The 27,311-nt window shown below is 38.4% G+C and overlaps 1 protein-coding gene across 2 annotated transcripts in view; it reads right to left on the bottom strand.

Annotated features, from left to right (window-relative positions):
* Positions 1-2,207: 2,207 nt before the first annotated feature.
* BPGM (bisphosphoglycerate mutase) overlaps positions 2,208-27,311 on the bottom strand; it is a 56,364-nt gene continuing 31,260 nt past the window's right edge. For both annotated transcript variants that reach the window (XM_063447825.1, XM_063447826.1), the window contains exons 2-3: positions 23,016-23,671; positions 2,208-2,620 (exon numbers count right to left, since the gene is read on the bottom strand). In XM_063447825.1, the coding sequence (XP_063303895.1) occupies positions 2,442-2,620; positions 23,016-23,616 (780 nt within the window). In that variant the 5' untranslated portion in view covers positions 23,617-23,671 and the 3' untranslated portion in view covers positions 2,208-2,441. The remainder of the gene's footprint in view (positions 2,621-23,015; positions 23,672-27,311) is intronic.

Below are 27,311 nucleotides of genomic sequence, written 5' to 3'. Positions count from 1 at the left end.
GATCTGACAGTTGTGCAGAAAACCATCATTGACACCCTCCATAATGAGGGAAACTTTAAAATGTAATTGCGAAGGAAGTTGGCTGTTCCCAAAGTGCTGTATCAAAGCACATTAATAGAAAGTTATGTGGTAGGGAAAAGTATGGAAGAAAAAGGTGCACAAGCAGCAGGGATGACCGCAGCCTGGAGAGGATTGTCAGGAAAAGGCCATTCAAACGTGTTGTGGACTTTCACAAGGAGTGGACTGAGGCTGGAGTCAGATTTTGGAGCACTGCATGCTTCCTTCCGCAGACGAGCTTCATGGGGATACTGACTTTATTTTCCAGCAGGTCTTGGAACCTGCCCACACTGCCAAAAGCACTAAAGCCAGGTTTAATGACCGTGGGATTACTGTGCTTGATTCTCCAGTAAAGTCGCCTTACCTGAACCCCATAGAGAATCTATGGGGCATTGCCAAGAGAAAGATGAGAGAAATGAGACCGAACAATGCAAAAGAGCTGAAGGGCGATATTGAAGCATCCTGGTCTTCCATAACACCTCAGCAGTGCCACAGGCTGATAGCTGCCACGCCGCATTGAGGCAGTAATTGTTGCATAAGGGGCCCAAACTAAGTACTGAGTCCGCACGCATGCTTATACTTTTCAGAGGTCCGATATTGTTCTATGTACACTCCTTGTTTTATTGATTGCATGTAATATTCTAATTTACTGAGATTGTGGATTTGGGGTTTTCATGAGCTGTAAGCCATAATCATCTCACGTATGACAAATCATGGCTTGAACGATCTTGCTTTGCATGTAATGCGGCTATCTCATTTATTAGTTTTCCCCTTTTACATTGCATTACTGAAATAAACAAACTTTTGCACGTTATTCTAATTTTTCAAGTATCACCTGTGTAGCAATCAATGCTTCTTTTAACTCTCCCTACTCATCTATATTTTAACCAATAGGGCGCAGAGTAGATCAGATTACCTTGTGACAATTATGTGTTGGGCACTTCACGCCCACTCTGCTGACCACACATTCTAAGGGTTATGTCACAAAACTGCTAATAAATTCTAAAATGGGAAAGTGTCTCGGTTTTACATTACCCTATCCCCCCCAAAAAATGTGTTACCAAAATTATCAGATATTTATAACTGTAGATTACCATTAGCCAAAAAAAAATTAATTTAATTAGTTAAAACGGTAAAATGTATATCTTTGTACAGAATTTTATTTTTCTCTACTTGGACATCTACAAGGGTTTTGTAGAATAAAAACAAACAAAGAACCTTTGAAAAGTGATAAAATATTTGCTACAACTTTCCGCCATATTCGATGTTAAATATTTATTTTTTCCATTTCCAAAGTAACTATTTCTTAATTACTTTGCCTAAGCTACAGGTGAGTAAATTATTGCCTGAATGGTGTATCTTTTGAAGATAGGTGAGCTGACCTGTAGTCATGAATGGACATTTCCCATGGGTTTAAAAAAAAAAAAAGTACCTACTGTATTAACTGCTTGATCTATGATCGATGGTGCCATTAAGGAGAATTTCAAAACTAGATGCATCTCAGTCAACGTAAAAGAAAAAAAAAAAAATCTCTGCAGAGGAGACTTACCTGATATTAAGATTGTGCCTGCCACTAACAATGGGATCATTTGAGGTACTGATGAAAAAAGGTTTCCTCTATAAAAGGCACATGTAAGCATAAATAGGTTTAAAGAAGCTCAATTAAGCACTTCCCTTAGGTCAGGCAACTCCTATTTTTTTGCCCAATCCATTCACATTGGTTTACTTATTAAAGAGACACGCTCAAATATTGTATGCACAAATTACCTTTAGCTTAATCCTTTCATAAGCGATAATTTGCCAGTACTGCCTTGATAATTAGATTGGTTGTATCCATTGTCTTGAAAGTGTATAGATAATTGCCACTCCCCACTATTGAGTTGCATAGGATGTATGTGAGACATGCTTTCTAATTTTTTTTTTAATTTTTTTTTTTAAAAAGGAGTATTTAGCATATTAAGCAGGGAGCAGGGAGCAAGTAGAGCTCTCTGCTGTATCCAACATATGTCTCTAGCAGGAAAATACCTATGGTGTTTTAACACTGAGCCTTTGGTTTACAAATTAGTTCCCAATACAGGACATAATAGAAATGCTAAAAAAAAAAGGATAATGTACATTAAAAGGTGCAAAACTAAATAACACCTAAAGAACACATTAAACAGCATTTTAATAAAGTGCTAGCTAAGTCATAAACCCCCTTCTGAATATATAGCATATGCATATACAAAACTTGGTACAACATTTGTTTGCAAAAAAAAAAAAAACAGGAAACTATTTACACAATGTGCTACAAATTAAGAGGTTTGTTAAAACACACAAAAACATGAGGGACCTCTCAAAAGGAGGAAATGGCAAAAAAAAATGCAAACCATAACATTTGCAAGCTAATTATCAGTAGGCTTCACTTTTCCTTGATCTTCTACTTTCTTTATGGCAGCCTGGATAGCTTCTTGATCACCCAAAAATACATGTGGCTTGATTGGGTGCAGATTTTCATCAAGTTCAAGAAGCACAGGAACACCAGTTGGAAGAGAAATGTTTATTATGTCCGTATCAGAAATGCCTAAAAACAAAACAAAACATAGAAACGAAAAACAAAACCAAAAGAAATCTGTTAAGCAGGTCACTGAGAAACTTACATACATTTATATAAATATATTAAATGCAAAGTCTAAAAAGGATTCTGTAAATTAGTGAGGTGTTTTTGTTTTTTATTAACACCGCTTGGCAACTCACTCTTTAAGCCCTTGAGGATGGACTCAATTGTACAAGTTCTGACCAAAATCTGGAATTTGCACTATATGTCTGTTCAACTACAATTCACCTCTACCTATTAAGTGCGCACAGACTTATTATATAGCATTTTGTTCAGGAGAAACAGGGCTTTCATTTCATATCAAAATATTTCTATATGAAACATAATTTAATATGAACGTTTTTAAGAAATTTTATTTTTCAAATTCTGCATGGCATTTTAACCGTTAGTTTTTACTGCAATAAATTACACTTGGTCACAAAGCCTGGCCGAAGCTAGAGTTCATATTAGTTTTTTGCATTTTTCACACAAAGACTGCACTGATATCACGGTCATTATACATTTTACTGCTGTAAAACACTATGAACAGGTCTTCTGAACAGGTTTTATTTAATTTTGTAAAGATACAGGGTCAAATATAGGGCTTGCCCATTTAATTTTTACAAGAAAATAAATGCCCTTTCACTGATATCATTGTCAATATAGGTTTTCTAACACTCATTTATGTTCAGGGATTCCTCACAGATAAAGCAGTACACTCTTTTCCATTTCAGTTTGCCAGATTGGTTTGCTGAGCCTGTGTTGCCTTTGAGACCATATGGCAGCCAAGGAATGAGAATTACCTTCATCATGGCATACCATTCACAAAAGTAGACAACCCAGGGTATTCATAATTTGGTAAGTCCAGTCTTTTGTAATAGCCACTAAGTCACAAACACTAGCCAAAGTTTGTTTTCATATATTTTATTTGCATTATTTTCAGAGAAAAACAGTGCTTTCACGGATATCATTACAAGTTTTAGTGTTTTAAAAACCACTCATTTGTGTTCTCAGTACCCCACAAATACAGGTACAACAGTACCCCACAAATACAGGTTTTATTGTGTTTTGGAAAGTTACTGGGTTAAATATAGGGCTTGTAAATTAAGGAAGGAGGTGAGGGGAGAGAGAGAGAGAGAGAGAGAGAGAATATTAAGACACGCTTATTGCATATTACATATATTAATTTTGATGTACTTTAATATATGTATAATAATTTAATTAAATCATCTAAGTAGCATATTTTACACGTATAAAACATAATATAATTTAATTATAATTTGATTTAATTCTATGTTTCTGTCATAAAGGGAAACAACACAGTAAAGGATGAGACTATTTAAAAGAAGAAAAACTACCACAACAAGAGGACAGTCTTAAATTAGAGGGGCAAAAGTTTAAAAATAATTTCAGGAAGTATTACTTGACTGAGAGGGTAGTGGATGCATGGAATAGCCTTCCTGCTGAAGTGGTAGAGATTAACACAGTGAGTGAGTTTAAGCATATGTGGGATGGGCATAAGGCTATCCTAGACTTAAGATAACGCCAGGGACTAACTAAAAGTATTTAGAAAATTGGGCAGACTAGATGGGCCGAAAGAATGTGACGACAGACCAGAACCAATTTTGGTATTAATATATATATCAAAATACAGTAAGAATTACATGTATTATATATGCATCATCTGCTAATAAGATGCTTTAATTAACTTGTAATATATTATTGTAATGTGTGATCTTAACTTTTTTAAATTTTTAGGTACTAGGGGAACTGCCTGAACACTCAGGCAGTCTCAAAGACCGCTATTGTGGTCATGTGATTTCAACATCCATCGCGATCACATGGCCCTGGAGGGTAGGAAAGAAAGCAGGGTGACTGCCTGGCTCATGAGGCAGTCCCCCCAGACCAGGATTGTCGGTTCAGGTAAGTAAATAGAGGCCTGGGAGTGCACGGTCGTTAGGGCATACTATGCTGCCCTGATGGCGTTTAAGTTCACTTAAAAGGACACTATAGTCACCTGAACAACTTTAGCTTAATGAAGCAGTTTTGGTGTATAGAACATGCCCATGCAGCCTCACTGCTCAATCCTCTGCCATTTAGGAGTTAAATCCCTTTGTTTATGAACCCTAGTCACACCTCCCTGCATGTGACTTGCACAGCCTTCCATAAACACTTCCTGTAAAGAGAGCCCTATTTAGGCTTTTATTGCAAGATCTGTTTAATCACAAACAGGAGGGTCTAGCATGGGATAAGAAAATCTTAATTAAAGTTCAATTTAGAGATTGAGATACAATTATTTAAGGTAAATTACATCTGTTTGAAAGTGAAACCAGTGTTTTTTTTCATGCAGACTCTGTCAAATCATAGCCAGGGGACGTGTGGCTAGGGCTGCATAAACAGAAACAAAGTGATTTAACTCCTAAATGACAGTGAATTGAGCAGTAAAATTGCAGGGGAATGATCTATACACTAAAACCGCTTTATTTAGCTAAAGTAATTTAGGTGACTATAGTGTTCCTTTAATGTGGGACGGCATAGTACGCCCTAACAGCGATAAGGGGATAGTCTAAGCACCACAACCAATACAGCCCACCATATATGTTATGCTGCTGAGAGTGCCACTCATTGCTTGATTGTAACAAACTATAGATTTGGTGCATTAATAATAAATACCGTATATACTCTAGTATAAGCCGAGTTTTTCAGCACATTTTTTGTGCTGAAAAAACCCAACTCGGCTTATACTCGAGTCAATAGTCTGTATTATGGCAATTTACTTACTTACCTCTCCTGCAGCTCCTGTCAGCTCCCTCCTCCTCCGCGCCGTCCGTTCAGCTCCGAGTGTAAATCTCGCGAGACTAACAGTGGGAGCTGACAGAAGAGCTGCACGGACAGCACAGAGGAGGAGGGAGCTGACAGGAGCTGCAGGAGAGGTAAGTAACAGCTCTCTGCAGCCCCAACTGAACTGCCAATGCCACTGAACCACCAGGGAAGGAGAGCCCCCCTCCCTGCCATATATCAAGCAGGGAGGGGGGACGAAAAAAAGATATTATAATAATAAAAAAAAAAAATAATTAAAAAAAAAAAATTCTAACAAAAAAAATTCAAATAATAATAAAATAAATAATATAACAAAAAAATGATTAAAATAATAAAATAACAATAACCAAAATGCCCACCCCCCAACACATACACAAACACACACTCACACACTCACACTGCATTCATACAGACACAAACGCACTGCACTCATACGCACACACTGTAAATAAATATTCTATTAATATACGGTAATTTTTTTAGGATCTAATTTTATTTAGAAATTTACCAGTAGCTGCTGCATTTCCCACCCTAGTCTTATACTCGAGTCAATAAGTTTTCCCAGTTTTTGGGGGTAAAATTAGGGGCCTCGGGTATATTCGGGTCGGCTTATACTCGAGTATATACGGTATATTGATTTTATCTTGAACTTTAGAATTATTTCTCTAATAGTCTTGTGGCACTTTTGTAGCTTTTAGAATTCTGTAAGAAACGTATTCACTAAAAATTAAATAACTCTGTAGCAAAGTCCCTGAGTGTTTTTTTCTTCCTGTATGACCACTGAGAAGTAGTAGAGATCATTACCATATATAACATCCCACTTATGTGTATTATTTTTTTTTTTTTTTTTACTGACAGCACTATGGCATTTGTTGGTGCTATATTAAAAATAACTACAAAACATGTTTAGACATCACTTATAGCTGGCTAACTCATAATTTCCTCCTTCCTCTTAATGGAGGATCTATTTAAGTCTATAGTGGTTTGTGGTGTGTGTAATGTTTGTTACTAACTTAAATGAGCTGTTGAAAACAAAAAACAAACCACACAAACAACAAACCAAACAACATAGTCTTTCTGGTGTCACATGGGTCTTAACTGCAATGGGGAAAGCAGTACTGCAGTAATAAACATTAACTGGAGCCTGGTGAATGTGGAGTGTTTGTTCCAAACATTGAAAGCACCATTTAAATACCACAGTACACCATTTTTTAGGATTGGCCCTATATTTACTATAAAGAGCAATACATCTTCTGACATGTGCAAACAAGTGGAATATCTGTGTTTGTCCAACTAAGCAATTTACTTCTCAAAGTTGCATTTATTTAGTAACTAGAGACAAAAACAATAAAACAAAAAAAAAATCCACAGAAATTTGCAACTGGTCTATGAAAAATGTGAGTTTCGTTACTTATGGTCAGTGGTAACTGCTCAACTAGAACACTATTATGGATCATGCAAAATTTGACACCGGTTCTTCACCACAATGTATTGATTGCTTTAAAGGAACATTCATACACCCCCCTCAAAAAAATGCAAACCTTTTTAGATGTAGATTTGTTGTTGAGATTACTAGACCAATCTTTAAAAAAAACACACAAAAAAATCCATAAAACATACAAGTACAAAAATTTACCCATAACCCAGAGCAAGAACACACTCATCACTGCAGCCAAAACTACAACTAGAGATGCTTCTGCGGCACGGAGTCAAATCCTCACATGACGTGGAATCCCCCCATAGAAAACCATTGATTTAATGCTTTCCTATGGGGATGTTTGGATGCACACCACACCAGTGCATCAGGTCCCCAATGATCCTTTATGAGGTGCATTACTGGATTGGACCACGTCGGAGGAGGCCATGACCTCTTTAATGATGTCTCGGGAGGAGAAGCAGCTCCGATGAAGCCTTGGTGCTGGAAATAGGCAAGTAAAAACCTTTATTTTATTATTAGTCACACACATGAGGGGGAGGAAGGGGCTATATAACCAGGAAAGGGATCCTAAAATGTTAGGATACAAGTTTGACTTCCTAATGCTTTAGTGCTCCTTTAATACAGCTCAGACTAATTGTAGGAGTGGGTTAGAAGGGCTAAGGAAGAAATCACAGCCTTTTGATGGTTGAGCATCGGAAGTTTAGTTAAACATTTACAGTGTTAAAGTATACAAAGACAGAACAAAAAATAGGTAGCGGGTAACAGACCAGATAACTGAACCAGATGGAACAGTCACTAGCACTGAACCAGGTGGGACAGTCACAGTCTGGCCCCGCTTGTCCTATTGTACCGCAAGGAGACTCCAGGGGTCTCCAGGGGCTTAACCCCTAAACTAGATAAATGCAGAACAGAAAGAAACAATTGCTAAGGGTCTCAAACTAAAGCAAGTAATGAGACCCTAGGCATACCTGGATATACGTATAGTAAATTGGAAAAATCAAGATGTATACAAAATACTGATGGCTGTATCCCCCAAGCCAGGGAGGAAAGTGCTACAAAAGTAGTGAATAAATAAATAAAATTAAATAAAGTATATACAACAGATTCAGTCTCTACTGTCTGATAGGTCTGGGATATAGGCAAAGTGCAGAGGACTATTATGGGATAGAGGGAAAAAAATAAAAAATCCTTTAATGTTCGTTATTAAATGAATATATCCATATCCCTGCCCCTAATGCCTACCCAGCCATGTATATAACCATCTCCTGCTAAAAGCTAGGGCTTAGACCTAATATTTGATATAGTATAGGTCCTCAGCTCCCTAGCAAAAATACAGTTAAATAAAAGAAAATATTCAAAAAATAAAAAATAAAAAATTGAACTGTATCACCAGAGTAATGCAAGCAGGAAATAAAGGGAGAGATAAATGTAAATATCCCTTTTCAGCTAACTAGACAGACATGGTAGAGACCATGTCTGTCTAGTTAGCTGAAAAGGGAGAGAGGCTTTATAAAGCATTTGTCAGTGCATTTAGCACTGACCTCTTATTCTGTCTTACATTTATCTCTCCCTTTATAGAAACATAGAAACATAGAATGTGACGGCAGATAAGAACCATTCGGCCCATCTAGTCTGCCCAGTTTTCTAAATACTTTCATTAGTCCCTGGCCTTATCTTATAGTTAGGATAGCCTTATGCCTATCCCACGCATGCTTAAACTCCTTTACTGTGTTAACCTCTACCACTTCAGCTGGAAGGCTATTCCATGCATCCACTACCCTCTCAGTAAAGTAATACTTCCTGATATTATTTTTAAACCTTTGTCCCTCTAATTTAAGACTATGTCCTCTTGTTGTGGTAGTTTTTCTTCTTTTAAATATAGTCTCCTCCTTTACTGTGTTGATTCCCTTTATGTATTTAAATGTTTCTATCATATCCCCCCTGTCTCGTCTTTCCTCCATGCTATACATGTTAAGATCCTTTAACCTTTCCTGGTAAGTTTTATCCTGCAATCCATGAACCAGTTTAGTAGCCCTTCTTTGAACTCTCTCTAATGCCTCGTTTCCACTGAGCGGATCGGTTCAGGTCGGTTCGGTACGGTACGCTATTTTGAGTGTTTCCATTATGAAAGTGGCCCATACAACCGAACCAAACCGCACCATTCATGGTCCCCCTTTAGATGTAGGGCCATAGGAAATGGTACGGTACGGTTAGGGCGGAGCTACTGGCGTCACACAATACATTCCACTGATTGGCGGATAGAAAAACGTCAATGCTCACGTCAAAGGCAAGCGCGAAATAAACACCACGTCGCCGTTTAGTCCAGATAATAGGAGAAGGATGCCTGCAAACAACAGCAAGCTCTGGTCGGCTCAGGAACTATCCACTTTCCTAACTATAATTGGCGATAGCGTTATTCAGAGTGAGCTTGATGGATCAGTGAGAAATGAAAAGGTGTATAAAGATATTTCTCAGCGGATGGCTGCTGAGGGATTTGAACGGACATCGGGTCAGTGTAGGGCAAAGCTTAAAAAGCTGAAAGGCCAATATAAAAAAATTAAGGATGCCAACAGCCGTAGTGGAAACAGTCGAAGTAGTTGGAAGTGGTACGACGCCATGGACGCCATTTACGGTCATAGGCCGGCAAACCAAGGCAGGGAGGGCGGTCTGGACTCTGCATCTACACTTCTCGAATCCATGATAGAACCCATTGGTAAGATTTATTTTTTTCTTAATTTGCATTGGCTTTCGCTCTGCTAACCATTTATAGATTCACTGAACAAAACCATTAACTATTTGCACCAAAAAACACATTTTATTTGTACAGTGTACTGAACTATTGATCTGTGCATTTTCAGATACAGTTGAAGGACTCTCCAATGATACCTCAAGCTTTTCATATGTTTCTGACGATGGTCCATCAACGTCGTTCAGCAGCACCAGTACGATTACGTCAACACCGACCCAACCACAGACCCAACCGCAGAGTATGCCCAATGCACCCCGGCACACTGGTAAGACATGCTGTTCAGAGTGAACATTGTAATTGTGCATTTTCCTAACTTTTAATTTACAGCAAACTGTGAACTCACTCAAAATGCTTCTATATGTAGTTTGTTTGCATAATTAAATCCATAATCATAATTGTACATTGTCTGTATATACTGCTATTTAAATTCCATTGTATTTTGAGCTTATCTTAAGTATATTGTGTTTATTGTACTTTGTGCTTATACTGTTCTTATGTGTTACATATTTTCCTTATTTACATTATGTTAAATGATAAATATCCACCTGTTTTTTGTACCAATTGCTAAAAAAAAAAAAAGCACTATTATGGTCTTTTGTTTATTCCAGGTGATAGGAGACGGTTTCAGCTGGATTTGCACACAGTCATGGAGGATATGCGGGCAGCAGAGGAAAGGCAGCAGGAAAGGATGGAGAACCTTTCTGAGCGGCGCTTTCAGGCACTGCGTCAAGATGCCCAGGAAGCGAGGCGCCAGGAGGCAGAAATCGCCCGGCAGCAGATGGAGCAGTTGGCTAACTTCAACCAGGCCTTCCTTGGTGTCCTTGGGCAGCTTGTTCAAGTGCTGGGAGGCAGTCGTGATCCCAGGTCACCGCCCAGGCAGTAGTTCGTTTCCACTAGCACATGACCTGTACACTTCTTTATTTTATTTTTTTGATAATTACATTTATTTTTGCTTTTTGTAAATAATGTTTATTTGTAAATATATTTTTTTACTCTGTACTTGTGAGTATATTTTGAAAGATCATTTTTTTATTAGAATAAAAAACAGGAGAGACTTTTTGTGTGTGTCTGATTAAATTTAAAACTTTATTAAAAATTTCTAAAATGTAATAAAACTGTAATAAAACGTTAATAAAACCAGGGTAAGAAATTAAAGGTTGAGGTGCCGCATGAGAGCCTGACGTATTTCACTGCACTCTTCTTCGCTATCCAGTGTAATTACCCGTCCTGGCTCTTCTGCAGACGTATTCCAATCCTGGTGGAAGTCTTCTCCATGTCTTTCACAAAGATTGTGAAGAGCACAGCAAGTAAGCACCATGGATTTGACAAGTGCAATGTCACTGTCATTCCTCTTCATAAGACAACGCCACCTACCCTTAAGTCTTCCGAATGCATTTTCAACTACTACACGAGCCCTGGATGTTTTCTTGTTGTAGGTTTGTTGTTCTAGTGTCAGGCGGCCATTGTCAGGAAATGGTTTCAGGAGCCAATTTTGTAAAGGGTAGGCAGAGTCCCCGAGCACATAATAGCCAACATTCACCCCCCCAATGTTCTTAGTGCAAACAGGATACAGGCCTCCCTGGCCAACCCAATCCCAAAATGTGGACAGTCGTAGAACCCGAGCATCGTGCAAGCTCCCAGGCTTTCCTACGTTCACACTCCAGAATAGTCCTTTTCCATCCACTACTCCTTGGAGGATGATGGAATGCCACCCTTTTCTGTTGAAGTAGTCAGTGTGGTATTCTTGTGGTGCTATTATTGGTATGTGTGACCCATCAATAGCACCAACACACTGTGGAAGGCCCCACCTGTTCTCAAAGTAGTCAGCCATGTCTTTAAGCTTTTGCCAGTCCGGAAAATGAATAATTTCAGGAGCTAGCAATGTGCATACAGCTTTACAAAAGTCCTGCACACACCGGCACACTGATGATTTACTGACACCAAAAAGATGACCTATACTTCTGTATTCACTGTTGGTAGCCAGCTTCCACAGTGCAATGGCAACTCTTTTCCTCACAGGCACACAAGCTCTGAAGTTGGTGGTTTGCTTCTCCATCGCTGGACCTAGCTTTGCACAAAGGTATAAAAATGTTTCCTCCGACATTCTGAAATTGTGCACCCACTGTGTGTGTGTGAATCCAGGGACGGTCACATCCCACCACTCATTGGCGCGGCGGAGAGCCCAAATGACTGGTCGGCGGCGCTGTTTTGACAAAAGGAGAAGCGTCTAAAAAAATAAACAAACAAAAAAGGACAGATGTTACTATATCACTATTAATAGCATCATGTATAAAAGCGATCAACAAAAATAACATAAGGAGTATTTATGTATAAGGTGTAATTCTTGATTTTTACAAATGTGTGCAACATGATGTTGTTAAATACATAATGTATTTCCTTCCCATCTTGTATTCGATTTTTAACATATTCAGTATTATTTTTAATTTTTAATACGTGTAGAACTACATGACAAATGGCATAAAGTTGCTTACCCTATAGCGCTGCCGTCTTTGTCTTTGCCGCACAAAGGTGTACTTCTCCTCCCGGCTCAAGACCCAAGCCATAAGTTTTCTTCTCTTTTCTGCTGTGTTTCTCTTCGCCGCTCGCAACCTTCTCTCATAAAGTGCGGCATGTACTTTGATTTCAAAGAACCAAAAGCCAAATAGAGCAAAGACGAGCTGCTGGATGACCTCCATTATTGTTATTTGTAGCGTCACGTATGTTGTCGACCAAGTGTGTCGTCACACGCATTTGGCGTAAACCACGCAAGCCTCCAGGCGTTCCAACTTGCAGTGGAAACGCTCGCTGGAATAGGCCGGACCATTCAAAACCTTCCAAAATGTACCGACCCGAACCGATCCGCTCAGTGGAAACGAGGCATAAGGTATCAATATCCTTCTGAAGATAGGGTCTCCAGTACTGTGTACAGTACTTTATTGCTTTATTTCCTGCTTGCATTACTCTGGTGATACAGTTCAATTTTTTATTTTTTATTTTTTGAATATTTTCTTTTATTTAACTGTATTTTTGCTAGGGAGCTGAGGACCTATACTATATCAAATATTAGGTCTAAGCCCTAGCTTTTAGCAGGAGATGGTTATATATACATGGCTGGGTAGGCATTAGGGGCAGGGATATGGATATATTCATTTAATAACTAACATTAAAGGATTTTTTATTTTTTTCCCTCTATCCCATAATAGTCCTCTGCACTTTGCCTATATCCCAGACCTATCAGACAGTAGAGACTGAATCTGTTGTATATACTTTATTTAATTTTATTTATTTATTCACTACTTTTGTAGCACTTTCCTCCCTGGCTTGGGGGATACAGCTATCAGTATTTTGTATACATCTTGATTTTTCCAATTTACTATACGTATATCCAGGTATGCCTAGGGTCTCATTACTTGCTTTAGTTTGAGACCCTTAGCAATTGTTTCTTTCTGTTCTGCAGTGTTAAAGTATAGTCACTTACTCACTTTTAACACAACCAAATTGTTAACCATAAGTTAGGTATTGGCGGTTTTAATTTTTAAAGTTAACTCTTGCAGTACCACACATGGCGCATGTTGTAAAGCGATACGAAATCTATTGGCGCTATATAAATAGTGATAATAATGTGTGCATACGGTGAGAATTCTGAGTGCACATTTTAAAATTCACTGTTAGATGCCCAGGTTGCTACATGGGATGGTGAGGCCCCTGAAATGTGGAAGTACAGCACAGGTAAGTACGCAATCACTGATATTCACTGGGATAAAGGAAAAAAGCAGACCATCTTTAAACTTCATTTATAAAGAATAAAAAAAAGTAATGAAAAAAAAGAATGAAAAAAAAAAAATACTAACAATTAATCCCCCCAAAATAATGAAAAGCAAACCCTTATTAAGCTCCCCCCAAAAAATTATTTTTTTGTAATTTGTAAGCTTCCATTTAATATGACAATGACATGACAGTTTACAAAAAAAAAAAATTGTTCTAGATCTGCAGAATTTAATTTCTTAAAAAGGAATGGCGTGTAACATTGTAAGTAATTACGATGCAGGACATTACTCAAGATCAAAGACCTTAATACAGAAGATTTTTCTGGCATTAAAAAACAGACAACACTCATACATAAGCACATACCACATTCACCACTTTCTAAACAAACAAATTATTACCATAGCAATATGCTTTAGTTCAGAATAGTCACATATCCCTAACTGAAACTGAAAAACAGAACAGAAACAAGCTAATTATTTGAAGTACATACAATGGACACTCCAAGCACAATAACTACTACAGCATGCAATATAAAAAAAAAAAAAAAAAAAAAAAAAATGCTGGTAAAATCAAAATACATAAATGTGATTATGCCTGGCGTATACCTCTAACGTCATTAATAGTTTATACATTTATTATATCTATTGGGTACAAAGTGTAATCTTTTTCTATAATTGTGTGCTTTGAATTAATTTGTTCTGCTTGAAGAAAGAAAACCCAAAACACAACAGCGTTTTAAAGGAACACTATAGGATCACAAAAACAAACATGTATTCCTGACCCTATAGTGTTAAAACCACCATCTAGCCCTCCCCCATGCCTCCCTAAATATAGTAAAATGTTACATATATTCAAGTCTTCAGCGGTTGCCTCTGCCCCTGAATTGCCTGCTGACATCAGAAATGGTGGTATGAGTCAATCACAATGCTTCTCCATATAATTGGCTGAGACGGTCAAGGAGGCAAACACAGCCCTGGCCAATTAGCAGCTCTTCACAGAGATGCATTGAATCAATGCATCTCTATGAGGAAAGTGCAGTGTCTGCATGCAGAGGGTGGATACACTGAATGGCAGTACTGCAAAGTGTGCAGCACTGCCCCAGAAAGCACCTTTAGTAACCATCTGAGAAGTGGCCAGTGGAGTTATTACTAGGCTGCATTGTAAACACTACACTCTCTCTAAAAAGACAGTGTTTACTTCAAAAAGCATTAAGGGAATGATTACACATCAGAACAAATACAATAAACTGTAGTTTTCGTGACTATAGTGTCCCTTTAAACTAAAAATGTTAGAACAGGTTTCCCTCTATTGAAGGGACAGACCCTCAAAGCCGTGCAAGCACTCTAGTCCCAAATTATAAAAATGCAATTTGCAAAAGAAAGGGAGTTAAAATGATAAGGCAAAAGGAAAGTGTTAAAGGAACAATTGCCACCTTAAAGGGACACTATAGGCACCCAGACCACTTCAGCTCATTGAAGTGGTCTAGGTGCAATGTACCTGCCTCTCTTTGTCCTGTAAAACATTGCAGTTTGAGAAAATGTTAAATTGCAGTACTAAGAGAGCCTCAAGCGTCTGTTGATCAGGAAGCCACTAGGAGCGCTAACTGTAGTTTTTCGGACTTTAGGTCCCCTAAATAATGCTAAACGTCCTCACGCTCTGCATCAGGACACCCAGAGTCAGTTAAAACCCCTTAGGAATGCATTGAAGCAATGATTTCCTACGAAGAGGCCCTAATGCATAGGGCGCTATATACAACTTTGTATTTCAAATACTATAGGTTCCCTTTAAAACTGGATATAGGTGTTAACATTAGTTTTCATTTTATTGGGTACTGTTCAAATTGACAAACTGTTCAATGGAAGCAGGAACAAAAATAAATAAGATTTAGCGGTATAGAGATTGTGTGTTAAACTATGTAATTAGAGAAACCGGTTCATTTATGCTTCCTGGATTGACATCAAATGTAATACATTTGTTTTGAGAGGTGCACACTCACTCAGCTCCATATTAAGCAGGCTAACACATGGATGTTCTCTGGAGAGCAAGAATCTAACATTGTAAAAGGTCAGTGAGCAGATCATATAGGGTTACACCTTGAACTTTATTTGCCAGGTCATGGCATTACCGCATTTAGTCACATAGTAAATGTCTGCAGTGGTTTTATAGTATACTGTATTTGTTTTGTAATTTTAGTGAAGAAAACCCATAAAAGCACAATTTTATTTTTAAAAGTGAGTGAATGGTATTCCCCTATGTTAGCATAGCATGCACATGTCCTGTGTGTTTAGTGAACATATTCTGTAATGTTATAATGTACCAAATTGTAGTGAACTAGACACCATACTGCAAATTTGCATCGCCTAAATTTTGCAGTTCAGTTTTCAATTCACTGCAGTTAGGTAATTAGTGAAAATATTATTTGTTAGAAAAGTCTACACACCTTTATGAAATGTAGGCGTTTAAAATGCAAAAACAGAAATATAAATGTTAGACTTATCTGTAATGCGATCTTCCAACAAACATAAATCCAGATATAAAACCGTTAATTAATATGAACATTTTAAATAATTACAAAAATGTAAAAAAGCAAAACCTCAAAAACTACAACACCCTTTCACGTGGACTCAAGCAGTGTTAACCAATCAAATTCTAAAAATCATGCCCATAGGTTAATAGCATACATACCCTAAAACAGGGGTAGGCAACCTTTTAGCAGCACTGTGCCGATATAGGATTGTGATGTTCCGTAGCGTGCTGTTCCTATTTTTTTTAAATTAAGGTGTGTATGCTGCCGTATTCTGCTTGTGTTATTTTTACTGTAATTGCTTTGTATCGTTGTATTTGTGCGTATATGAGCTATTGTATCTATTCATTAGTAGTTTGTGGTATCGTGTATGATACATATGAATGTGGGCTGTGTATGAGGGCTGCTTGTGGAATTGTGTGTGGATGGATATGTCACATTGTGTGTTTGGTAGTGTGTGGGGGCTGTTTGGGGTATTGCATGTGAGAGGCTGCATGTGGGGTTGTGTGCATGTATGTGTATTGTTAGTGGTGTTGCATTTGTGCGGATTGTGTGTATGTTTGTTTGTGGGCTGTTCATATTATTTGTATGAGGGGAGGGTTATTCTGCATTTCTGTGTATATCTAGCAGTGTGGGTGGGTTCCCTGGGTTCCAGTGGGGACCAGGCTGGCCAGGTACAGGTCAAGGACAGGAGCTGCGATAGCTGCTCTACTAAAGTGTGGATTCCCATTCACAAGTGCTGGGAGGAAGTGATCTGAGATCAGTTACTCTATGTGCTGCAATGCATAAATTGAGGATTGTCCTTCACCACCTCTTCGTTCGTATTAGCAAATATCTGAAGTTTTACTGGGACTCCTGCGTTTGGCTCCAGCAGCCTTGAGTGCCGTACAAAGACACCTCGAGTGCCGTGCATGGCACTAGTGCCGTAGGTTGCCTACCCCTGCCCTAAAACAACAAAACATATGAGAATTCTGAGTACAGACAAAAGCTTAGAGAAACTCCGTTGCTTGCTCCTCGACAAATCTCCGCTCAGGTCTCAAATGTTTTTGCTCACTTGTGCCACTAATAAGAGAACATATTCCAAGGCATATCAGACTGATCCTACCCAAAAGGGCAGTCCAGAACGAAGTGTTGAAATCTAATTGTTTAAGGTACTAATTAGGAGTGGGATATAAAAGTATAATAAAAGGCACTGGATGTACTTTGAAACACTGTCAAAAACATTGTCATTAAGTGGAGAACATGTGCCACCGCAGAGGAACTGAAAATATCAGACCACGTTAATGAGACGATGAGGACAAAAACGTACAAGCAAGGCTACCAAAAAGTCAAAAGCAACATTGAAGTAGCTGTAGGAATTTCTGGTAGGTACTAGTCACTTCTTGTGTTTGACTGCCATCTCTCATATTCTGTACATGTCTGGGCTAAGAGGTAGGATGGCAAGATAGAAACCCTTTCATCACAAAAAAAAATAATCATCCAAGTCCATCCAAATTATACCAAATGTTTTAGTCAGTCACACCAAGCAATGTGGGAAATTGTGCTATGGTCTCATGAGAGAGAAGTCGAACTTTTCAGCCAAAATTGTAAAACGTATGTTTTGCACAAAGTCAATAAAGCTCCATCATCCAGGGAACACAATACTGGGTGAACATGGTGTTGAAAGCATGCCTTGGGGCAGTTTCTCATAAACTGGGTCAGGGGCACTTATCAAGATACAGGAGATAATAAATAGCCAACATTACAAGATATAGTGGCAAAAAACCTGCAGAAAGAGGAATTTCACAGCCCAACAATGACCCAAAGCACACAGCCAGGTCTACCAATGCATGGATTCATTAAAAGAAAAGCTAAGTCTTGAAATTGCCCTGTTGGAGCCCAGACCTCAATCCCATCGAAAATTTGTGATAGGACCTAAATACAGCAGTTGCGATTTGAAGGATACTTTATTTTGCAAAGTAGTCTAGATGTGCAAAATTAATGGAGACTTATTTACAAAGACTAGCAAGCTGTAATACATGCAAATGTTGCTTCTACAAAGTATAAGTTGAATAGGGTGTGCAGACTTTTGCAAACAAGGTGTTGTTGCTTTTTTGTTATTTATAATTTTCATAATTTTCCTTACATAAAAGTCTTGTAGGTAGCGCTTCTTCCTTTGACACCACTCTTTCTGTTCCAGCACACAGCTCCTATGTGCACAAACACATGCTAAACATTTCTTGCTCTCTTCTGTGAGGAAAATGTGTTTACCTAATGCACAGCTGAGTTTTCTGAATACATCTCAAAAACTCTTAATTCTAGTAAACAATGCCTCAATGGTAGAATGGTTAAAAAAAAAAAAAAAAAATAACCTATATAACACATGCAACAAAAACACATACAAACACCGTTTTCAAATGTATTAAAGTGTGGGGAAAACCATTCCAGGATCCAGCTGTATTAAAGGAACATTCCAGACACATAAAGCACTTCAGTTTGCTGAAGTGTTTTATGTGTCAGAATCTGTTGAATTAGGGTCAGTTTATAAAAGTGTCGGTTTCAATGGAAATTGGCACTTATGTAGTTGGGAGGAAAAGACACTTCTAGTTGACAGCACAGCTCAATGAGAAGCCTCTGATTGGTGTATTCCCTGGCACAAATTGAAAGTCTGAGGCAGGGAAAGATGAGAGTGCTTGCTGGCTGTTTTGCTTTTCCATAAACCCACATAAGAAAACATGCAAAAAAAAATTAAAAATAATACTACATGCATATTTTTTTGGGTGGGGTAAAATCTACTACAATAAATCAAAAGTGTTCCCTCAAAGAAATACGCCCTTTAGAGGGAAAGAGAGAGAAGAGCAAAAAATCTAATCTAATAAAAAAAAATAAAAAAAAATTTAAAAGAGAAAGAGGGTGTACAGTTTGCAAATGAGAATACTAGCATTTGCAAGCTACTACAAGAAAAGAAAGGTCCAGATTTCAAATTTCTTAAATGAATCCAACAACAATTGCAATGTTGCCATTCTGGGAATGGTATGAAAAATCACAAACAGCACTGTAAGGGAATAATTCTCACACCGAGAATAAAACAAGCTAACTGGGTATATTGCAGTAAACTGTAAATCAGCCATGTCAAACTAGCGACCCGCAACCAATATGTTTGTGGCCCACATGGCGAGGCGAGAGAGCAGTGTAAGCTCTTCCTGCTCAGCTCCCCGCAGTGATGCTGGGAGCCGGAATATGACGTCACTGCGGCACACGAGGGAGCTAAGCAGGGAGAGCTTACACTCAGCGCTCCCTCACTGCCTGTCCGCCCCGTGCCCGTCTGCCCAGCAGCCCCACTAGACCCCAGGTAAGAAACCAACCCAGTCTGTGTGTATGCGTGTCTGACTGTCTGCATGTGTACGGCTGTCTGCGTCTGTCTGGCTGTCTGCATGTGACTGTCAGGGAGCATGTGTGTCAGTGAACGTGTGTGTCTGAGTGATTGTATGTGTCTGTCAGTGAGGGTTTCTCAGTGAGAGTTTCAAGGAGAAACGGGAGGATCTGCTTTTTTAAGGTGCGGATTGGGACATTAGGTGTATGCCGGACACTGCTTGTTGGCTGTTTTTTTATTTTTAAACAGGGGCAGGGGTTTAGTAGACAAGGGGGGGACTGGGGTTTAGTAGACGAGGGGGGGGGGAACTGGGGTTTAGTAGACGAGGGAGTGAAAATTTACGTTTGTGTTTTGTAGCCCACAAACTTAAACCTTGTTTATTTGGCCCTTGCTAGCCTTTGAGTTTGACATGCTTGCTGTAAATGGTACTTGGCAAGTACCGTTTACATTTTAATACAATATTTGGAAAGATAAGACATTTTCACTCAACAAGGATATTCAGTAGGGTCACTTCAAATATAAGACTTTTTTTAAGCCTGTGGAAAAGCACTAATAATGATGAATCAGGATGCAGTGCTAGACGTAATGCATGGTGAGCCCAGATCTCTAGATATGCACACAGGGTGTCAGTGATGAGAAAAGCCAAATGCAGGTTAGCCGCTATATGCATTGTGTTTGCACATAACACCTCTGCATAATTAATATTCAAGGCAGATGTGGAACAAACATGGTATAGGTAGAAGAGTGTTTTTTTTGTTTTTCAATGAAGTGTATGAAAAACAAAATCTCATAGTATATAACTGGATCCTCCAGTCAACATGCACTTTGGGTCACACAGTGATTGGTAACTGACGGTCTCTACAGTTTTTCCTGCTTTTGTGCAGGGAGTTAAGCAGGGAAGACAATAGAGACTAACTGATCATCAACAGCTTTCTTCTCATCCTCCGTAATCTTGTTCTACAGGATACGGCTCTCTCCTGGTGTTCCTCCTACCTCTCCCAAAGCACTTTCAGTGTTTCTGGCTCTGCCTCTTTTCTTCAACTCCTCTCTGTCGATGTTCCCCAAGATTCTGTCCTTGGACCCCTACCGTTCCTCATCTATACTGCCTCCCTTGGTAAACTCATCGGCTCCTTTGGCTTCCAATATCATTTCTGTGCAGATGACACGCAAATCTATCGATCCGCTCCTAATCTCTCTCTCCACCCATCTTGACTCGTGTCTGACTGCCTCTCTGCAATTTCTAACTGGATGGCTGCTCACTTCCTTAAACTCAACCTGTCCAATAGAACACTTCTGGTCTTTCCTCGCTCAAATATTGGTACTCCAGTGTGTCTCCCTCCAACTTAATGGCGCTGCCATCACCTCTACCTCGCTGCCTAGGTGTTCTTTGACTATGACCTCTCCGTCACCCCTTATGACCAGTTAGTTCCCAAATCCTGCAGCTCCATTTAAAATAATGCCCATATTTAACACCGGATGCAGCTAAGGTGCTGGTCCATGCCATTGTCGCCCGCTAGCCTGGTGTTAGTCCACCGATCGTACAGCGCTGCGGAACTTATCATACTAAAAACTGATCATACTAAACGTAGGTATGACTTTTCCCAATTTAGTAAAATGTTTACTTAATTAAAAAAAAAAAAAAAATTCCTTCAGAACATGATGAAAAGGTTTATTAAATAATACATATTTTGAGGTGACAGTTGCCCTTTAAAAGAATTCTGGATATACAATATTTGCTAGAAAAGTATCACCCACAATACATATGATTTTAAAATACACCAATGTAACGTTAGCAGGTACACAAAATGAACACAAAGCCTAACACACGCAAACAAATACTTTATTCTCCCTTAGTATTATGTGTACAATTAAATTAATTGGTCAGCATTTGTGGTCTGCTGCATGCCAGGAATTTGTACATGGCCTGATTCTAAATTGTTTTAAATGATCAACCAAGCTTAGCCATGTGCCCCATCAGCCAAGTTAAACAAAAGGAAAAACTTAACTCTCGGAGCACTAGAGAATTGTACGTAACACTTAACAGTAAAATAAACAGAATGTTTGTATTAGCCTCTTTTCTACTCTAGACTATTTTATATGCTAGAATGGCATTTTACAATAATTTCTATATAAACGGTCAAAAGGAGATATGACTCACTAGCTTTGTCATGAACAAACCTGCTCAGACTGGAAGGAGGTAGGAACAATAGCTCTATGTTCTTTATATGAAAGGTAACAATTTAGTTATTATAATTTTACAACTAGAGCAGCCATTATCGTATAGAGTGTATGAAAAGAACAGGTTTATTTTTCCTCTCCCTCTTATCCGCCCTGAGATTTGAAGCCAGAGTTCATTGTACTGAATACAGATTGAGTCTGTGAAAACTCTTCTCTTGTAATAACCACAGTTAGGCATCTATGTTTTATTTGTTTTTTTTGACCAACTAAAAGTTCAAAATATCCAAAAATAAACTGCTAAAATAAAGATTTAAAAAAAATTAAATAAAAAGTTTGGCCATACATTCTAGGGATACACTTTGCATGAAATATTCTACTAATTCTCTTAAAAGCCGTTTTCATGGAACACAAATGGGCTTTGCAATTTTGCTAGGATAATTGCTTTGTTTTTAAAGGGATATTATAGGTACCCAGACCACGTCATCTCCATAGCGTGGCTTGGTTTGGGTGAGATTGCCCTGTAATATTAACCCTGCAATGTAAGACATGGCAGTTTTGTAGAAACTGCAATGTTTACATTGTAGGGTTAAACACACCTCTAGTGGATACTTCTACAATAAAGTTTACTAAGAGAATTGTTTTGTTCTTAAAAGGGTCACTATAGGCGCACACACCACTTCATCTCAATGTCGTTTTCTCCCTGCAACGTAAAATACTGTTCTGCAGAACCGCAATGTTTAAATTGCAGAGTCCAAGTGTCACAGTGATAGCCACTAAAGGCGCTTTTGAAGAAACAGCGAAGTAAAACTCTGCTTTTTCAATCAGATGGTCTCATATAGATTTGCGCAGCAGAGCATATTCTAGTCTCCCAATCCTTTCCTATTTCAAAACATTGGCTGGTCATCAATCTCAATGATCTCAGCAAAGGAGGCGGGGCAGCAGCGCAGAAACCAGCACTGCATGGGAGAAAAGGTGGGTAAATCTCATTCAAGAGAGGCATTATAGTGTTCGGAATAAAAGCTTTATAAACATAAGGCCCCTCCTCTTTGCAGCGGAATACAGGAGTCAAAGGAGTGACATTACGTGCCAGAACCATTGGAAGGAGAATTCTGCTTAATGCATGGTTTTTAAGCAGGGTCAATCATATAGGAGAAAGTGAGACATACCTTGTCCTATGTCCATATCCAGTGTGAGTAGTGATTATATGATGATAAATATTTGGGGTGCAAGCTTGGCCATTAATGCCTTATAACTTCTGGATTTTTTTTTTTCTTCCAAAATAACATTCAAAAAAATGTAATTATTCATCCACCTGATTGAAGCGTATCTCCTTTTGTACACAGACACAGGTAAACTTATCAGGACAAAGTCTCTTTCAGAGGGGAAAGATAAATTAATGTGGGACGAAACCCTGCCAGTCAGGTCAAGAAGGATGCCCCATGAAGGTAAAGTTTTTGCAAGGTTATAGGTCAACTTTAAAAAGTAAAACGACTAACAAAACAAGTGTTGATCTTTAACATTTAAACTATATACATAAATAAAAAATACACTTACCTTCCAAATGTTTTAGTAATGCCCTTGTACTATTACCATGTGCAGATATAAGAATATTTTTTCCTTTTTTTATTTCAGGTGCAATTACATCGTTCCAGTAGGGTAGTAGCCTTTCCAAAACATGCTTCAAGCTTTCAGATTTCGGTAATTTTTCTTTCTGGATATCGCAAAATGAATATCTCCGATCTGTATGAATTACTTGGTAATAAGGATGGGTCTCATCAATTGGTGGTGGTGCAACATCATAGCTTCTTCTCCAAATCTTCACTTGTTCCTCTCCATGGTTCAGTGCCAATTCTGCCCGGTTGAGGCCTATTAGTGCTCCATAATGTCGCTCATTCAATCTCCATGAACTCCGTAGTGGAACCCATTCTTGTCCCAGCTCCTGCAACACTAGCCACGCCGTTTGTATGGAACGGCTCAGGATCGATGTGAACACCATATCAAATTCAAAACCCAATGACTTCAAATGTTTCCCACACATTTCAGCTTCTTTAAGTCCATCAGCACTCAGCTTTTGGTCAACCCAACTGCAAAAGCGGTTTTCTATGTTCCAAGCTCCCTCACCATGCCTCAGCATAACCAGTTTATACTTTGACATACTGGATAGTGGGCTCACCTCCTGGAAGATGATATGGCAGTGGAGAAAACACGATCTTGGGAAAAAAAACAAAAAAACAAAGTTATGCCTGTGAAGGACAGACAAAAGAGCAAAGCATTCAAACTCACAACAAGAATTCTTAATGGTTAAAATACAATGCATAATACAAAGACAATTCGACCGAATGAAATGAGAAGCAAAAAAAGTGCCATCAAGTCTGTTGACGTATTGTAGGAAAACAGACAAAGGAACACTTTATATAACATAGCAAGGCAAAAAGAATCTCATGTCAAGATCCCACAGTAAAAAAGGGGAAACAAAAAAGAAAAACAAAAAAAAAATACATTTTGACAACGCGCATCTCTCTCAGATACTCTGACTGAGGCATCTTGGCATGAGATCTGTGTTGACTTGACATTTCATATGTCATATGTCCATGTCCACTGTCCATGTTTATTTTTGCTACCATAAGTCAACACAATTGATGGTGCATATTTTTGCATCTCATTCCATTCTGTAGATATTCTAAGAGTGCGTTTATGACCACCAGCACTTGGGAGGCCCACTATGTAATGGAGGTAAAGTTAGTAAATTATATCCTGATCACATTTGAGGTAGCAGCATAAGTGTGCTGTCTTTTTATTACAAAATTATTATTTTTGTATTGCTGTGTATGTGTATAGTCTGGAGTCATCAGTAAACCGAATCCCAACCATGCTTGCAAATAAGAATTTGAGTCATATATTCCTGAACGGTTTCACACAATTTTAAATTTTCTGAGTGCCTGACTTCTTCAGGCACTCAGACCTCTTCATGTAAATTAGGTCTGGGTGCAGTGGTCCTGTAGCTTTAGTCCTGCAATGTAAAACATTACAATTTCGTAGGTACAACAATGTTACTGATGTCCACTGCCTGCAATAACAGTCACACTGGGTACTTCAATCAATGCTTCTCAGAGAGGAGTTGATTGGACAAGTGCTACATTTTACTGTGTACAAAATATGCTCTGCAGCCCAGTTTCTCTCTGTCCTCGTCCACATCTGCTTTCAGAAATTCTTCTATAAAAAAAAAAAAAAAAAAAAAAAAAAAATTTCTAGGACTTGGGCGCCACTGATTGGATTGGAGTGGTCAGTTCATAAACGCTTTAACCTCAAAAGGTAAAGAAGCGCCAAGGACCTCCTAGCATCATAAATTTATTTCATTTAAATTGTTATTGTGCCATGGGTATATAATGTAAAATGTCTCAGCAGAAAAAGGTTGCTGTAACAGAAGAGAGCATATAATCCCCCCCAAAAAATAATTATATTTATATATATATATATATATATATATATATATATATATATATATATATATATATATATATACACACACACACACACACACACGTATACATACATACATACACACACACACACACACACACACACACACACACACACAATTTATTCAACAGTAGTAACATGTTTTTTCAGGCTTCAGAGTTATGGCCAACATTTGTCAAAGATATACTGCCAGAGCACATTATGCTCTGCCTTCTCTAGCATTATGGGTTCAGCCCTTGAGCCTTGTAAAAGCAAAAGGATAGGCAGTGAACATGCTCTTAATGCCATCATTAAGGCAGCTGACTTCACCATTGAGCCCAAAATTGTATTTACATAGGGATATAGAGGATTTGCGAGATTTGCAATATACATTGTGTACTTCCTCCATTCCTCATTAACCCAAAAAGGGAATGAAAGCTGAAGAGTTTCAGGCCTTAAACATGAAGGGGACTACAGTTTTCATGCTGCCAAATAAGTAAAGTGAATAACTCCTTCCATACTTTGTTGTAGGTCATTTACTTTAGGTAACAACTAGAGCAGGGCCGGTGCAAGGATTTTTGCCGCCATAGGCAAACAAATATCTCCTCCAACCCCTATATGCTCCGCCCATTATGTGACATCACAATACCCCACCCATATGATCTGCCAAATGCGCCAGTGCTGCCCACAGTGTCTTTTCTCTGTTTACATTACAAAGCCTGCAGGGATAGGCTATATACACCAGAACCACTACATTACCCTGTAGTGGTTCTGGTGACTATAGTGTCCATTTAATGTGGTGTAAAATAGAGATTAGTTCCACTAATAATATAATGGATTGCCTACTTACCACCAGATGAGGACAAGATGATGATGAGCTCAGGCTGCAGTCTGGCTCCACTGGTCTGGTGTTAAAACAGGCTCTCTGGAGGCAGTGCTCACAAAAATCAATGAACAGGAAGCAGCACAACTTCATTTTTTGGGGCCCCTTAGACAGCTCAAGGTCTGGGCCCCCAGGGCCTGACCGCGAGTATGCCTACAATCCCTACAAAGGCAGGGCTTGACAAATTTGCTTTCAATCTAGGAGCCAGCTAAAAAAAAAAAAAGTTAGGAGACAGTTTTTTTCCCCAATGACAAAAATACAGTTCTTAAAAGGACACTATATTCGCCAGAAATACTACAGCTTAACCCCTTCAGGACGGAGTCAATAGTGCACGTTCTGATCAAAACAAAACAAAAACTGGAATTTGCGCTATATGTCTGTTCACCCGTAGTTCCCCTCTTTCAAATTATATGCACCCACACTTATTATATATCATTTTGTTCAGGAGAAACAGGGCTTTAATCTATCATTAACTATTCATATATGGAAGATCATTTATTATGAATAAAAGTAAAAAAAATGTGAGAAAATAAGATTTTTTTTAAATTTGCATTTCCGTCTGACATTTTAACTGTGAATGTCATAATACTGTTAGGTTTTACTGCAAAAAAATGCACATATTTGTAATCAGCGATGTCTCACGAGTACAACAGTACCCACCATTAACAGGTTTTATGGTGTTTTGGAAAGTTACAGGGTCAAATATAGAACATTCCATTTTCAAATTGAAATTTGCCAGATTGGTAATGTTACCTTTGAGACGGTGTGGTAGCCCATGAATGAGAATTACCCCCATAATGGCATACCATTTGAAAAAGTAGACAAGCCAAGGTATTGAAAGTGGGGTATGTTTAGTCTTTTTTAGTAGCCACTTAGTCACAAACACTGGCCAAAGTTAGCGTTCATATTTGTTTTTGTGTGAAAAAAGCAAAAAACGAATATTTGGCCAGTGTTTGTGACTAAGTGGCTACTAAGAAAGACTGGACATACCCCACTTGCAATACCTTGGGTTGTCTACTTTTGCAAATGGTATGCCATCATGGGGGTAATTCTCATTGCTGGGCTACCATACGCTCTTAAAGGCAACATAACCAATCTGGCAAATTTCAATGTGAAAAAAATGAAATGAAAGCCTTATATGTGACTCTCTAACTTTCCAAAACACCATGAAACCTGTACATGGGGGGTACTGTTATTCTCAGGAGACTTCACTAAACACAAATATTAGTGTTTTAAAACAGTAAAACATATTACAACAATAATATAGACCATAAAAGTGCAGTTCGCTTGTAAAAATGCAAAAAACGTCACTTTTACTTAAAATATCATCGTTGTAATACAATTTACCAGTTTGAAACACGAATATTTGAGTTCAGCGAAGTCTCCCGAGTAAAACAGTACCCCCTATGTACAGGTTTTATGGTGTCTTGGAGAGTTACAGGGTCAAATATAGTGCTTGCAAATTAAATTCTCTGCACTTTCTCCCTGTGTTGTCAGGCATGTCAATC

Source organism: Pelobates fuscus, chromosome 3 (assembly GCF_036172605.1).
Source record: "Pelobates fuscus isolate aPelFus1 chromosome 3, aPelFus1.pri, whole genome shotgun sequence".
Lineage (NCBI taxonomy): Eukaryota > Metazoa > Chordata > Amphibia > Anura > Pelobatidae > Pelobates > Pelobates fuscus.
This window is presented reverse-complemented; position numbering and strand designations above follow the sequence as displayed.